Genomic DNA, 14,950 nt, shown 5'->3' with positions numbered 1-14,950 from the left:
ATTTACTTTTTTTTATAATAATCTTGCAGAACCAGTTCGGTTGGTTAAAAATATCAAACACCTAAAATAACACTTGTGGAAAGACGATGCCCATATTAAAATAAATATTAGACATGTAAATAATGTACAGTAGAACTTTCTGACAGGTGTTCCTGAAAGTTTTGAACCAGTAGGATTTTGATTACTCAAATCACATTAAACTTTTATGATAAGAGTGTTGTTTAGTCCATGGAATGTACAATATGTGAGTCATTTTGCACGGGTCTAAAGCGAACAGCTATCCACAAAGTCCTATTTAGTAAGTTACATGTTTGAACATTTCTAACCATTACAATGTTGAAATATAATGTGGCTTACAGAAGTAAATAAAAGAAACACATGAGCTACTCTGAAGACTAGTGGTGAAGTCATCATTCAGATTAGAACCTCCTGACCACCTCCAGCCTGGATGTGGCAATTTTCCTCAACCATGCTAACATCCAGCATTGCTTGGTTTCTCTCATTTCTGAACTTCACATACCCCAGTCAGATAGCTCATACTTTTCTCTGCCTGGCTTTTTTTCACTTCTGAACATGTTGGTAAGATTCACTCTTCTTTGCTCACTCATTTTCTTTGTGGGTTTTGTGTGTGTGTGTGTGTGTGTGTGTGTGTGTGTGTGTGTGTTATGGTGTGTGGTGTGTGAATTTGTTAGTGTGGGTACAGGCACATGTATGCTCCTGTAAAAAAAAAGATACAAATATTTTCTTTTCAATATTAACCATTGATTTTTACACTTTGAATTTTATGGTTCTAGTGAGAGTTCTTAATTTATTAATTCTAATTATCAACAAAGGGAGGGTGAGTGAAAATAGGATGTTGGAGGTAAGGAGCCGGTGCTCACAAATCAGGCCCTGTGCTGGAATCCTTCCCCAGGACACTGGCGGTTGTGACTGAACACGACCCTACTGGATACCCTGATGGCAGCTTGGGGTCATTTTTATGATTTTTCCATCTTCTTTTGCAAAAAGTGTTGACTGTTTCTTCTCATTTTTTCCCTCAGCATCTCAATGGAAAAGGAGACTAAGGTCTGGTAATGGTTAAGTCCTAGGATGTGAGGAGACACTGATACTGTCTCTTCACTGGTAACAACCACCAGCCTAGGTACTAGCAGGTCCGAGAAACCTAATTAGCCATGAGGCATGGGTGTACATATGCAGTTCAGTTTTATAAAGATGTCCCAAAGGGGCCTTTGTAGCCAGGAGGGATGTTGGGCAAGAGGGTCCTGTTGAGATCAGAACTTAAGAACTAAAATTCTGGGCTGGACATGGTGATGCATGCCTTTAGTATCAGCACTCAGGAGGCAGAGGCAGGTGGATCTCTGTGAGTTGGAGGCCAGCCAGGGCTATTAAGAACAATAAATCAGACACAACATTAAGTATTTAAAGTAAGAAACACATCAAAGTAAGTTACATATTTTAAACACTAACAAGTACTGTAAGCGTCAACAAAATTGTAAGAAAACATAGTATTCTCATTGGACTTACTGGCTTGACACAGCTCTGTAGCACTTACTCCTTTCCCCAACTTTTTAGCTACTAACTCTCTGACTCCTTAAAGTTTGAGATGTGTTTCCTAGAGGAAGAGTAGAGATATGCATGGCGTTTGTGCTTTGTGGGGTAACTATAGACTTGTTGCTTTACAAACACCGGGATTCAGAGCAACACTTACCAATTGTATCTGCTACCTTCTGATCCATTCCTGACTCTTTGACCAGACAGAGCTGTGGTTGCCAAGCCCACCACACGTGGGTTCCTTCGTTTGTTGCTTTGGTTTTTTGTAAAGCACTGCACTAGTCAGGCTCCTAGTCTTCTCCATCTCAAGCTCAGCAGCTCTTTGCTGCTGGAGCCTCCAGTGCTGAGGAAAGGTAAAGCCAACAGGACTCCCACAGAGGGTGGCAGTTTCCGCCTGGGCTACTGTTCCCACACCTGTGTGGCTAGTGTCTGCAGTCACAAACGAGACATGAAGTATACCACATACCAGCAGGAGAGGCTCGGGTTCCTGCCAGCAGTGGGGGTTTGGGCTTCCCAGTAGTAAGCGTTCCCATGCCACCTCTTTATCTCCCTCCTCCTGGCTCTGCGTCCCATTAAACACAAACAAAATGTCTATCCAGCCTTATTTTACTTGGCTTGCTTCCCAAAATGTTCACAGCTACTTCAAGGCCACTCCATAAGACGGGAAGTTAGAGTTAAAACGGATAATGGACTTAACCCACAATAGTTAAAGTATAAACATTTTTGCAACATTTACAGAAACATAGTATCATGTGCCCACATTTTCAGGCCTCGCTGTAATACTAAGCAAAAGCTTACAGCCAGCCACACCTAGAAGCCAGTATTACAGAAATGGTTTTGCAAAAAGAAAGTGTTAATGTAGTGTCAACCATGAAGGAGACAGAAGGCACATTCAAATCTGTCTACCTGAACTGCCAGAGCAGAGGAATTTGGGTGTCCAAGGATACAGGGTAAAAGAGGGCTGATTGGTCTTAACCTGGGAGTTTCTATTCTTTTTGCTGCCCTGGTCCATACTGCTGCAGGAGACAGTGTTCCAGGCTCCTAATCTATTTCCAAGACATCCTGTTCTTGTTCTTCAGATTCTGTGTAGGAGACTTTTGATTCCCAGGGCTCTTAAGGGTTCCATATCTCGGTCCTGAAAATAGCTTGCATTGAAGTCTTAGAGCCCGACTGCATGGAGGCCTTGCATGATGCTCTCTCCTAGCCAGGACCCTGGATTGACAACTCACCTCTTGACAAACCCACTTCTGTATTCCCGTGGCCACACCATCTTGCTGTACTGCGTAAGGTCTGCATATAGGATGCTAGTTAGGATCCTGGCACCATCATTTCCTCTGTGGAACTCAAACGTGCCATTCAGTGTCCCTGTACCTCAGGTTGTCCTGACTGTAAAATGGAAGGAATTGGTTTGGCAGAGTGGTTACAATAATATCTGGTACATAACAAGGCTCAATATTTACCAACTCTTGTCTTTACTACCGGCAAAATAATATTAACGTTAACAGTATAAGGTTCTTCTTACACCAGAAGCAAATCAGGAGCGTTAGTGCCCTGGTCAGGCACAGAAAGGGCAGAGAAAGGAGAGCCAAAGATAAATAGACTATTTGTTTTTCAGAAAATACTAATGCAGCCAAAATTGCGCTTAACTAAAGACTGTAAGGAAATTTGCTGGACCGTGAGTCAAGCATGCCCAAGAGAGGGGGGAGGTATCCTGCACCCAAATGAGAACCAACGATTTTAAAAGAAAATCATACAACTGTTAGTAATCAGACTTAAGTCCTGCTGATCAAGACGACAAGCTGCCAGGATGTCATTTCTCTCTCCTCCTGGGGGACTGCTGCAGTCAGGGTCTACAGCACCCTACCCTTCCAAACCAAGACACTGAGGTGGAGGAGCAAGGGCAGCTGCGGGAACAGGGAGAGATAGAAGCAGGGAGATCAGGGCAAGAAGGAGGTTGTGGAGAAGAAAAAGAATAGGGGGTGACTGGAGAAGGGAGAAGGAGCAGAGGGAGGAGAAAGAACCGGGAGAGATGGGGGAACAGAATAAGGGTGGGGGGAGGGCACAGAATTGGGGGAACTGGAGAAGTAAGGGCAGGAAGAGAAGCTGAGAGAGTATGGAAAGGAGGCGGGAGGGGTGAGAAAGATGAGGACCCGTAGCAGGGGGCAGGGAGAGCTCAGGGTCGGCGTGGGTTGGTACAGCGGGGCCAGATCCGCCAGCCGCACTGTTTCGAGGCGCTGCACGCAGACGGGGGCGCTGTGGCCTCGGATTGAAGAAGGCGCCGCCGGACCCGCCTCTTTCCCCGCCCGCCCGTGTCGCAGGGAAGCCCGGCGGAGCAGGCTCGGCCACATCGCGGCCGCGCGGGCACAGTCGCCCAGCAGAGTGCGGACCTCGCGCCGCCTTTGTCCGCCAGTGGCAGCTGGTCTCGCGGCCGCCGCCCGCGATGGCCCCGCAGCAAGGCCGGCCCACGTTGCCCACCCGTTGCGAGCCGGCGGCGGCACCGCCCGTACCGCCTCGCCGGGAGCGCGGGGGGCGCGGGTCGCGCGGGCCCGGGGTGCCCGGGGGCCGGGGACGCGCGGGCGGCGCCGAGGGGCGCGGCGTCAAGTGCGTGCTGGTCGGCGACGGCGCGGTGGGCAAGACCAGCCTGGTGGTCAGCTATACCACCAACGGCTACCCCACCGAGTACATCCCCACGGCCTTCGACAACTTCTCGGGTGAGCGCGGAGCGGGGCGCGGCCTCGGGCTGGGAGGCGCGGGAGCCCGGCCCGGGAGCGCGGGGCGGCGCGGGTCCCCGTGCAGCGGCACAGCCGGGCGGCGGCGGGGTGTCCGACCGACCCGGCTCGGGGTTTCCGGAGCGAGCTGCTGCACAGGTGTTCTTCCCAGCTGCGCCCTCATCCGTGGCTGCTCGGTTCCTGGGGGTCTCCGCCTGGAGCAACCGGGGTTGCTCCGTGGGTGAGCCGGCCAGGCGCACCGGGGAAGGAAGGCTTGAGCTTGCGAGAACGTTCCTTTCTTCTGCGCCCGGCGCCTGCCTGGCCCGAGCCCCGCCTGCGCCGTCTCGGTTTCTGACGGTTGGCCCAGACCTTCCAGCTTGTCGTTAGCTGCAGCAAGTTCTCACGGGTGGGCTCGTGTTATCATACAAAGATACAAAAGTAAAGCAATCCTTTACCTTGATTTTTTAAAAGTCTTTTTGGAATTTAAGAAAAAAGTTAAAAAAAAAAAATCACGGAAGCTAATGCGAAAATCTTGCCCCTAAATTTTTTTTTTTTTACCTCTGACCTCCAGTCTCCATGCCAGACCCTGATTGTCTCTATTTCAGAAACCCATGGATAAAACAGAAGTGAAGGGGTAACCCCCCCAACCCTACTCCACTCCCCACTAGCATTATAAACATTTATAAACAACCAGAAAGGCTATCAGAAAGAGACAAATTGTCTAATCTAAACTGAAAACTGCTTGAGTTTCCTCAATGGGAGTCCTTGCTCTCACCCCATCTCTGGAGCCTGGTGAAAACCTGTGTGGCTTCCCTCTGCCAGCTTTTCTTTTTAATCCTCTTTTGAACTGACAGAGAGGAGTGCCCTTTTCCACACATAGGGTAATAGGCCGCCTGTGTTTGCACAAGTTCTCAAAACTGCTGGAGTTTTATGATAAACCCTGAAGCCCGGAGACTTTTTCCCAAGGGAAAACAGAATTATCTATGAAGTTGTCCACTGATTTAAAACTGCAGAGTTGGTTCCCACCTAACCCCCCCAACCTCCCACCTTGTGTTGTTTCTAGGTCCTTTGAAACATGGGTGACAGGAAAATTAATCTTCCAGACTTGAGAGGAAAACACTAGCCTTCCGGGGCACCTTCCAGGGGTCAGGGCTTTGCTGCCTCATGCTCTGTGGTGGAGGGAGCCCCCACGTTGGGACATTTGTGTGTAAAAACACCTCCATGGGCTTCTGGATTTAGCCAAGTCTTCAGTTCACTAAGAGGGCGCACAAGAGGGGCTGCCAATCTTCAGAGGGGGTGAAAGATGTCGGGATAATCATCTTGCTCTTTTCTCTCCCCAAGCTGTGGTGTCAGTAGACGGGCGGCCTGTGAGACTCCAGCTCTGTGACACCGCAGGACAGGTCAGTATCAAGTTACACAGCTCAGCACTGGGAAAGGAAACAGCCTTTTAAAGGTTTCCAAACAACCTTTGCCATTTCCAAATGATTCCCTTAGTAACTGGGTCATTGTGAAACCTGGGGAAACAGACCTACCCCTGCTTCAGCTCCTCTGAGGGCAGTGGGAGGAGGCGAGCAGGCCAAGAAGGACACCTCTGGGCTGGTGAAACAGGGCCTGCCTGTTCTGGGCAAGAGATGAGAAGGCAGTGGCAGAAACCGCTCTCATTGGAACAGGACCTTCTGACACTTCTCATTTTCTGGAGTTTGCTAAAAGAGAAAAACCACAGTAATGGTTTGTAATCATTTCTCCGAGTATTTTATAGTCACTCATTTCAAGGCTAATAAACCAGATACTTAAAAGTTTATTCAAGGAAAAACGGTAGCTTATGTTAGTGAATATTAGCATCTACCCCAATTCTAGAGCAGGGACATGGTGTCAGAAACATGCTACGTTGGAGCAGGGAAGGAAGGGCTTTTCTCTTTGGTCATTCTTGAGGGCAGAGCACCAGATGAGAGAGCCAGGCAGTGATGCAGGGGGCATGGATGTAGGGTCCCCTCAGTGCCCTTCAGAAGAGTTTGGGGGACTGGTTGAACCTGCCCCAGCAGCTCTTCTAGCCACTGAGGTCATGTGGTGCTTGTGAGTACTTAGATGCCCAAGTGACAGTGAGCTTGTCTCCCACGATGTCTAGAGCTGGCAACGTGCAGGGGTAGGAGTGTCCCCTTTACTTTTTTGACTATCCATGCTTATGAAGAAGCTAGCCTTCCTGTGTCCCCCAGTTCTTGTCCAAGCCAGGACCTACAGGTTACTCACTACTCTAAGATAGCAGACTTGGGACTCAGGTCTGGCTTATTGCTTAAACCTCAAGGAGACAGAAAACTAGGCTGTCTTAATGGACCGTCACCATGGTGATAATGTAGCAGTGGAGTTGAAGTCCAGTTGGGAAAGCTGTTCAGCCCCTTTGCTATGAGTGACAAAAGCCCAACCTCATCAGTATGTTCATTGTGTGGGAAAGAAACATCAAAATCCAGGCATAATTGTTCATACTTGCAATCCCATCTCTCAGGAAGCTGCAGCAGAAGGATAGCCACAAGTTCAAAGCCAACCTGGCCTATGTAGTGAGTTCAAGGCCAGCCTGGGCATAAGACACTATCTCAAAAACAAAAATGCCAAAGATGGTGGTTATACACCTGTAATCTCAGCTCTTGGGAGGTGAAGACAGGAGGCTCAGAAGTTCAAAGTCTTTGGCTACATGGGGCATTTGAGTCCAGTCTAGCCTATGTGAGACCCTGCCTCTTAAAAACATGCAAACAAAGGAAAAAGTACCAAAGAGACAGTCTTCTTGGATGATGTCCTCTGAGTTGTTTTATTCAAAGAGAGAAGGCTGAGTTTTCCATCTGCAGGACATGGATAGAAGTATGTAGTGGCGTAGGTACCCTGAGGACCAGACAGAAGGCAGGAAACCTGAAGGGAGGAGCTGCTAGGATGTTGGTTCAGGAATCATTGTGCTACCCCTCAGATGTCTCTACCTGCCATCTTGGCTTCTGAGAGAGGTGGGATTTCCTTGAATGATGAGTCCTGAACTGGGGTCTGGCACACCTCAGGGTTTCGTGTGATTTAGTGCATGAACCAGAAAGTGCAAGGCATCAGTGTCCATAGAGCTGTGGCCTTGTCTGCTGTAGACCTGTAGTCTGTCAAGGTTTTGCCCCTGCACTGTGCTGTTTTCCTGTTGAACTCCTGAGAACTGGTCTACACACTTCAGGTCTACAGGGGGCTGTTTCTGCTTCACCTTCCTGGCTCCTTAGCCAGAATCTCAGAGGTTTGGGGAGCAGGGCTCCAAAGCCTAGTCACTAAGCCATTATGGGCTCCAGGATGTGGCAGGGTGGCTACTTTCTCCCTGCATGTTCCACCCCCAGCATAGCCAGAGCCTGGTCAGGTGTATGTTCCTTGCTCAAAGCCCAGGAAAGGAGGAGTGATTAATGGAAAAGTGCCCTGAGCTGGCCCAATTACCTGGTTACATTTCTACATTTGTTTCTGTTTTTTAAAAAAATATTTATTTTATGTATATGAGTGACCTGTCTTCATAGACCAGAAGAGGGAATCAGATCCCATTACAGATGGGTGTGAACCACCATGTGGTTGCTGGGAATTGAACTCAGGGCCTCTGGAAGAGCAGCCAGTGCTCTTTTGTTGTTGTTGATGTTTTTTGAGACAGGGTTTCTCTGTGTAATAGTCCTGGCTGTCCTGGAACTCACTGAGATCCACCTGCCTCTGCCTCCCAAGTGCTGGGATTAAAGGCGTGCGCCACCACTGCCCAACTGCAGCCAGTGCTCCTAACCACGGAGCCATTTCTGCAGTCTCCTCTACATTTGCTCTTTCAGCACAAAGTTAGCAGTAAGAAACTGAAGTCATTCTTTCTCAGCTTTCACATATAGGGACCTCATGGGGGCAAAGACACCCTGGGCTGCTGGGTTCTCCCTGGAGATCATTAACTGTTGATTTATGTGGCCACTTTGTTACTGACTCACAGTGGAAACAGACCCTCAGACCAAGAATGAATGGCTAATGCAAATAAGACTGCTGTTGGTTCCCTTAAACCTGAGAAAGCAGCCTGTGCCGGCTGGTTTTGATGTCAACTTGATACAGACCAGAGTCATTTGGGAAGAGGAAACCTCAATAGAGAAAATGCCCTGTAGTGCTTTGAGTAAGAATGCCAAACCGTGCCCCTCTCCCCAGGTGCATTTGTTTGAATAGTTGGTCCCCATTGGTAGAACTCTTTGGGAAGGATTAGAAGATGTGCCTTGCTAGAGGAGGTGTGTCTTGGGAGCCCACACTGAGGTTTCAAAGGACTGGGGCCATTCTTAGTGTGCCCTCTCTGGCTCCTGCTTGTGGATCAAGACGTGAGCTCTCAGCCATTCCTGCCACCATGTTTTTGCTCTGCCGTTGTGGACTCTAGCTAGCCATCTGAAGCCATAAGCCCAGTTAAATGCCCTTTCTTTTTTTGATTTTTTTTTTTTTAATAGCTGCCTTGGCCATGGCGTTTTGTCACAGCAATAAAAAAGTAACTAATGCATATCCCTGACAGATTGGCCTGTGGGCAGGCCTGTGGTATATTTTCTTAATTAGTGATGGATGTGGGAAAGCCCAGCTTGCTGTGTGAGGTTACACACTTGGGCTGATGGTCCTGTATGCTATAAGAAAACAGGCTAAGCAAGCCATTAATCAGAACTGTAATGTGGCCTCTGCCTCAGTTCCTGCCTCCAGGTTCCTGCCTTGAGTTCCTGCCCTGATTTCCCTGGATGATGGACTGCAGGCTATAAAGTCAAATAAACCCTTTCCTCCCCATGTTATTTTTGGTCCTGATGTTTATCACAGCAATAGAAACCCCAACAAAGACAGCCATAGTTGGAGAATGATGTGCCTGTAGATAAGACTCTAGGTAATCAGAACCTGCCAACTGAGCATTTGACTTTTTCCTGCCTGGGGAAGTCATCAGTGTTGGATGCTGGAAGATGTCAGCGCCCACAGACACATTTCAGATAAGAGTGAGCTGATGTGAAAACGTTTCTGGGATGAGGCTGAGCTGGAGTTTCCTGTGAGCAGGAAATGGAGCTGTAGGGTCCTATAAGATGTTTGACAGGAGATGCTAACGTGGATGCCTGACTCATGCCTGTTGCATCTGATGTTTGGAGAATCTGTTGGTAGACTGCAGGCCATCCATGTTCATTTACCTGCTCCAGGTCTCTGTACCACAGACATCTGTGCTCACTCTGCGGCATACTATCTGTCTGAAGCACTGTGCGGAAGCCTAGCCATTTGCAGAGATGAAAAGGAAGAGAAGTGGGAGAAAGGGAAGAGAAGCTGCAGCCAGGACAAGACTGTATTAGCAGTGTCTGAGTGACAGTGAGGGTACCACTTCTTGAAACTGCTGCCGATAGTGGCCTACACGGAGCTCCAGTTTCATTTCTCAGTCTTTCTGGTTTCTGAGGACCACGGTTCTGCACCGTGTGCTGGGGCTGGTGGAAGGAATTGGCATCCTTCACAGTTGTGGTCAGTCAGAGCAGGGCTGGATCTCAGAGGGGAGTTCTGTTAATAGACCAGAGTTTACCAGGTCAGCTCTTGGGTACCAACATGGATGAGTAGCGACCTTCAGAGTAGCCAAGTTCCAAGAGTTCAAAAAGACAGTTGGGGTGACTGTGGGCTAAAGGCCAGAAAAAGCAAAATCTCATTTGCTTTGAGTGCCTTTCTGTGGCACCTGGCATGGCGGTCATGATCACTGAGGAGACAAAGCTTATTTGGAGTGTTAAGTCTGTGCTGTCCTTCAGAACTTAGAGAGGCTGCACCTGTGTCTCAAGGGCAGGCAGCAGGGCAAGCCTGAGATACTGACTCTTCACTGTAAAAATATAGTTTTGTTTTTTGTTTTTTGTTTTTGTTTTTTTATGACTACCCTGGTCCTCAAAGTCATTCACTAAGGTGGCGAGAGCTAACAGAGTAATGGCCTTGTGCTGTTCGGTTTCAGGACGAGTTTGACAAGCTGAGGCCCCTCTGCTACACCAACGCAGATATCTTCCTGCTGTGCTTCAGTGTGGTGAGCCCCACGTCCTTCCAGAATGTCAGTGAGAAGTGGGTACCAGAGATTCGGTGCCACTGCCCTAAGGCCCCCATCATCCTGGTTGGCACACAGTCGGACCTTCGAGAAGATGTCAAAGTGCTCATTGAACTGGACAAATGCAAAGAGAAGCCAGTACCCGAGGAAGCGGCGAAGCTGTGTGCGGAGGAAATCAAAGCTGTCTCCTATATTGAGTGTTCAGCCTTGACTCAGAAAAACCTCAAAGAGGTGTTTGACGCTGCCATTGTTGCTGGCATCCAGCACTCAGACTCCCAGCAACAGCCAAAGAAGTCTAAAAGCAGGACCCCAGATAAGGTGCGGGACCTGTCCAAGTCCTGGTGGGGAAAGTATTGCTGCCTGGCCTGACCCTCGCAAACAGCCGGTGTTTAAGCCGCAACAACTCTTTAAGACATGTGGGTGTGGTCATAGGACAAGCCCTCAAAGTGTCCCCTTCTGTCCTTAATTTCCTGTCTGCGAGATTAGGGTTGAGATTCATATGCAAAATATGTTAGAGAAATTTGGAAGTTAAGATTTTTTTTTCATAACTCTGGAAACTTAGAGTTGTAGACCTCTGGATTAATTTATATTTCATATGAAAAGGGCTCTTCAAAGCTAGGTGTCAGCATGAAATTCTGCTGCATTGTACAGGACAAAGGAGAACGTGACCCTCTCCTGATTAAGGGCTACTGAGTGTTCAGTGCATGACACACGCACACCGGACTTGGTGAGATTAAGTCCCAGCTTTGAAACCACACACACCTTACCTGTTTTTGTAAGAGCAAAAATCTGAAAAACAGAGAGATGCTTCTGCCTACAAGACCTCATACCCATCCCTTTTGTCCTTTACTCGGACTAACTTGCTTAAGATTTTAAAACAACCAAAACATCCCACTGGCTCCTGGCATTGTGCTGACTGAAGAGTACACCTGCTTGTTATGTTTTTGGTTTGTTTGTTTTTGAAATCACATGACCAATTGTGTTGCTATGAAAATGGTGGAAATACCTCTTGGAAGGCAAGTGCTGGATGCAGATCTGGCATTTTTTCAGGGAGCAACTCATGTTGGGATCAGAGAGTGCTCTTTGCTTTCGGGATGGGCTTGTGCACTAAGCTGTCTGTGTCCTGGTGATGAAAACAAGAGGAAGTTCTTGTCTAGGAACTTTAAGCCACCACACATTGTCCCGTTTGCAAGAAGTGGGCACCTTCCTTGAGAGAAGCCATAGTCCATGATTGTGAGACACACACACCTTTTCTTAAGTCTGCTGAAATGTCTGTGCACACATACATGTGCTTGTGTGCATGCACACATGTGTGTGCACACACAGATGGCTGGTTTGCTGATGGAACTTTGAGACACACAAAAAGCATGTTTGCAGATGTCAGGGTGGCATGCCTTCCTCTTCTTGATATTTCTTTGAACAGACATCATTTCGTAGAATCTGTCTTCATTTACACATTTTGTAAAATGGGGGATGGACATACTGTTGAGACCACCTTAAAATGTGGGAAGGACATACTGTTGATATGCTTTCAGGGTCCTATGACTAGGGAGGCACTGTATTGTGGGGGAAGTTCTTGTTAGGGGTCAGTCAGAACATCATGTTGTGGCACTTGTCCTTTAGAGGATCTTATGTCTGCCTGTTCTGAGACAGCCCTGTGCCAGGAAAACGCTGCTTAGGTACTTCCAAGATGCCACAGGGGCCAGACAATGAATCACAGCTTCTGCTTTGCTGTGGGCAAGGTACCTCTTTATGGCCACCCGGTAACAAATTTTTCTGTCTGTGAATTTTTTTTTATATTAAAAAAAATCAACCTTATGTTTTTCTATAGAAAAAAAAGGTAAAAGATCAGGCCATATTTCAGGTCAAAGACTTCTTCCTGCTGGTAAATAGGACCCAAGACTTTATTAAAGTTAAAAGGCTAATTGCTGAACCACTAGAACACACAAACTGTAACTGAGCCTTCAACACAGTGCCCGTGACATCAGCCATGCTTTCCTGAGGTGTTTCATTGTGGCCTGAGCGGTAACATTGTTTCACTTATGGAAATGCTTATAACTGACCCAGTGACTGAGCTTGCTACCCTACTGTGCTTTGGCTGTCTGGAGAGCCCGCCTCCAAGTGGGGGCTCCTCCTGCCCTGTGTACAAAGGATGGGTGGGGAAGAGTGAGTTATTTAATTTTAAATGTTATAATAAAAGCAAATGTAGTAGAGACCAAGGAAATGAGCATTTAGAACACAAACTTGAGGTTTTGTGCCAGGACTGTTGGGCCTCACACCCTGCCTCTGGGCCACTGGGAAGTGGCATGAAGGATGCTGTGTGACTGAGTTCTGGACACTTCCTTCTAGGATGGATACCCCTGGACTGCTTATGCCACAAATCTGGCGGTTGACACTACCTGCAAGTTTTCAGTATGTTACTGCCTTCTGTGGAGTCATAAGGTCTGACTGTACTTGAGGGTTTCCTGCATTTTTACTTTTCGAAAATAGAGATTTGGGCTGAGAAATTTTTAAAAGTATGTGCCTGGGTGAAAGGTAGAGTTGGCTCTCTTCGAAGCTGAAAAGTGGCGGAATATACAGCTTGGTGTCTCGGGAGGACTCTGTGAGCTGTGTGTGTAGCGATGCCTCTTGAGCTTGTCTCTCAGTGTAGGCCGACTCACCTGAAAAACACACTGTGGCAGGCCCCAAGACTGTCACCCCATCATGTGTGCAAGCAAACTTTCCATAACTTTATTTTCTGCTCAACAGACATGTGAGCAGCTACCCAGAAGTCTCAAGCCAAAAGGGGAGCCTCGTCACTCTGCAGGTGCCTTACCAACTTGTGCTTTTCCGTTTTCACGTGTGAAGATGTTGGACAGAACCTTGTACTTGAAAATGCTATAAATGAGTTGTTATGAAATAAATTCTGACCTGTGGACATAGCTGCTCTTGCCTATTCCATCAGGAGAATAGAAACTCCGGCATGCCTTGGCCTGGAACAGGTTAGGAAACACCCTTGTGTTTAGGGGAAACTTCTAGTATCACGTTTATTGGACACAGGGCCTTGGGGGTTCTGGGGTGGGCCTGATGATTGGGACCCTCTGCATGTTCCGGGAAGGCCAGGTTAAAAGTCATTGGGCTAGAAAGATGGCTCAGTGGTTAAGGGCATGTACTGCTCTGCCAGAGGTCCTGAGTTAGGTTCCCAGTAACCATGTCAGATGGCTTACAACCACCTGGGACTCTAGCTGCAGGGACTCTGACACCCTCTTACGGCCTCTGCAAACACCCGCACTTATGTGTGCATATTATACACAGACGCATGTGCATACACCTAATTAAAAATAAAACCTTTTTTTTTTTTTAAAGATTAACTGTTATAGTTGTCTGGTAGCAGATAACTGCTGTGTTGCAAGAGGCAGGCTGCAGCTTTTGTGAGTACCCAGCTGGACATCCCACCATGATGGTTGGGAATACTGTGCAGAAAGCAAACTCCCTCTCATTCCACAAGTGGCCAGGGGGCCAATGGCAGGCTAGCTTCACAGCCTTCGGCATCAACCTCAGAGTGGTAGACTCCAGCTCAGAGGGACCTGGATCCCTCACTTTCCTTCTGGAACTTGCTGACAGTGTTTCCACCCCTGGGGTAGATGAGCTGCTTCCCAAGATTTAGGACCTAGAAAAGGTGGGACAACAAGTACTACCTAGGGAGCCATCCCTAAGAGGAAAGAAGAAAGAAAGGGTCCAAGGCAGAAAGACACCTGTTACATCCTGAGGCCCGGCTGGCCAAGACTGGAGTACAAGTGTGGCCTTGGAGGAGCCTGGGCTCTGCACCTGAATCCCAGGTATACCACTTCCTGGTTGTGTCCTTCCAACCCCTGCATCGAACCATAAGCATGGTCCTCACCCAGTGGGCTAAGAAGAGGAGAAATCACATGTAGATATGAGATATTAGTGCATGGCCAGTCCTCAGCAAAGGCCCACACTGTCTCCTCCACTGTGGATCTGTACAACAACCCCCGTAATTCCCCGTCAGCCGTCCACAGAGGTAACTGCTGCTATTGGTTTCTGTCATAGTTTTGGTCAACTTGACAAACTATAAACACCTGGGAAGAGGGCATCTCAACTGAGGCATTGGCCTGTGGCCATGTCAGTGGGGCATTTTCTTGTTTGCTGACTGATGTGGGAGGACCCAGCTTACTGTGGACAATGTCACCCCTGGGCAGGTAGACCTGGGCTATAGAAAAAAGGTAGCTGGGCAAGCCAGAGGAAGCAAGCCAGGAAGTAGCATTCCTCTGTGGTCTCTGCTTCAGTTCCTGCCTCCAGGTCCTGCCCCGACTTCCCTCAGTGATGGATGGTGACCTAGAAGCATAAGCCTCTCCTTCCCAAGCTGCCTTTGGTCATGGTGTTTTTCACAGCAGTAGAACGTAAATTGGGACAGTTTCCATGTTCATGAGTTTACACTTTAAGGGTCAGTTTTTTAAAGTGGAAAATAGTACATTTACTTTTAAATTTCCAATTACTTTTCATAAAGTCTGAGCATTGAATAAGTCTCTCCAGGGGTTGCACTGAACAGTTCTGCTAGATGAACCTGCTGTTCCCATGGGCCTGTGGCACCTGTGGGACAGGCCACCCCTCAGGACAGCTACTACTCATCTGGCAGATAGCCAAGATGCCC

At 48.0% G+C, this 14,950-nt stretch overlaps 1 protein-coding gene across 1 annotated transcript; it reads left to right on the top strand.

Annotated features, from left to right (window-relative positions):
* Positions 1 to 3,991: 3,991 nt before the first annotated feature.
* Positions 3,992 to 11,757, top strand: Rhou (ras homolog family member U). Its single transcript, XM_059263843.1, has 3 exons — positions 3,992 to 4,262; positions 5,601 to 5,659; positions 10,213 to 11,757. Exons 1-3 carry the CDS (start codon positions 3,992 to 3,994, stop codon positions 10,666 to 10,668), a joined length of 786 nt encoding a protein of 261 aa, XP_059119826.1. The 3' UTR covers positions 10,669 to 11,757.
* The last annotated feature ends 3,193 nt before the right edge of the window (positions 11,758 to 14,950 follow it).

This window comes from Peromyscus eremicus, chromosome 5 (genome assembly GCF_949786415.1).
Source record: "Peromyscus eremicus chromosome 5, PerEre_H2_v1, whole genome shotgun sequence".
NCBI classification, from domain to species: Eukaryota; Metazoa; Chordata; class Mammalia; order Rodentia; family Cricetidae; genus Peromyscus; species Peromyscus eremicus.
This window is presented reverse-complemented; position numbering and strand designations above follow the sequence as displayed.

What these genes read in the sequence shown, in the direction of transcription:
- Rhou (XM_059263843.1), top strand. Translation starts at nt 3,992, where the DNA reads ATGGCCCCGCAGCAAGGCCGGCCCACGTTGCCCACCCGTTGCGAGCCG. An exon ending in GGCCTTCGACAACTTCTCGG is followed by an intron (nt 4,263 to 5,600) that starts GTGAGCGCGGAG and finishes TCTCTCCCCAAG; the next exon opens with CTGTGGTGTCAGTAGACGGG. An exon ending in TCTGTGACACCGCAGGACAG is followed by an intron (nt 5,660 to 10,212) that starts GTCAGTATCAAG and finishes GTTCGGTTTCAG; the next exon opens with GACGAGTTTGACAAGCTGAG.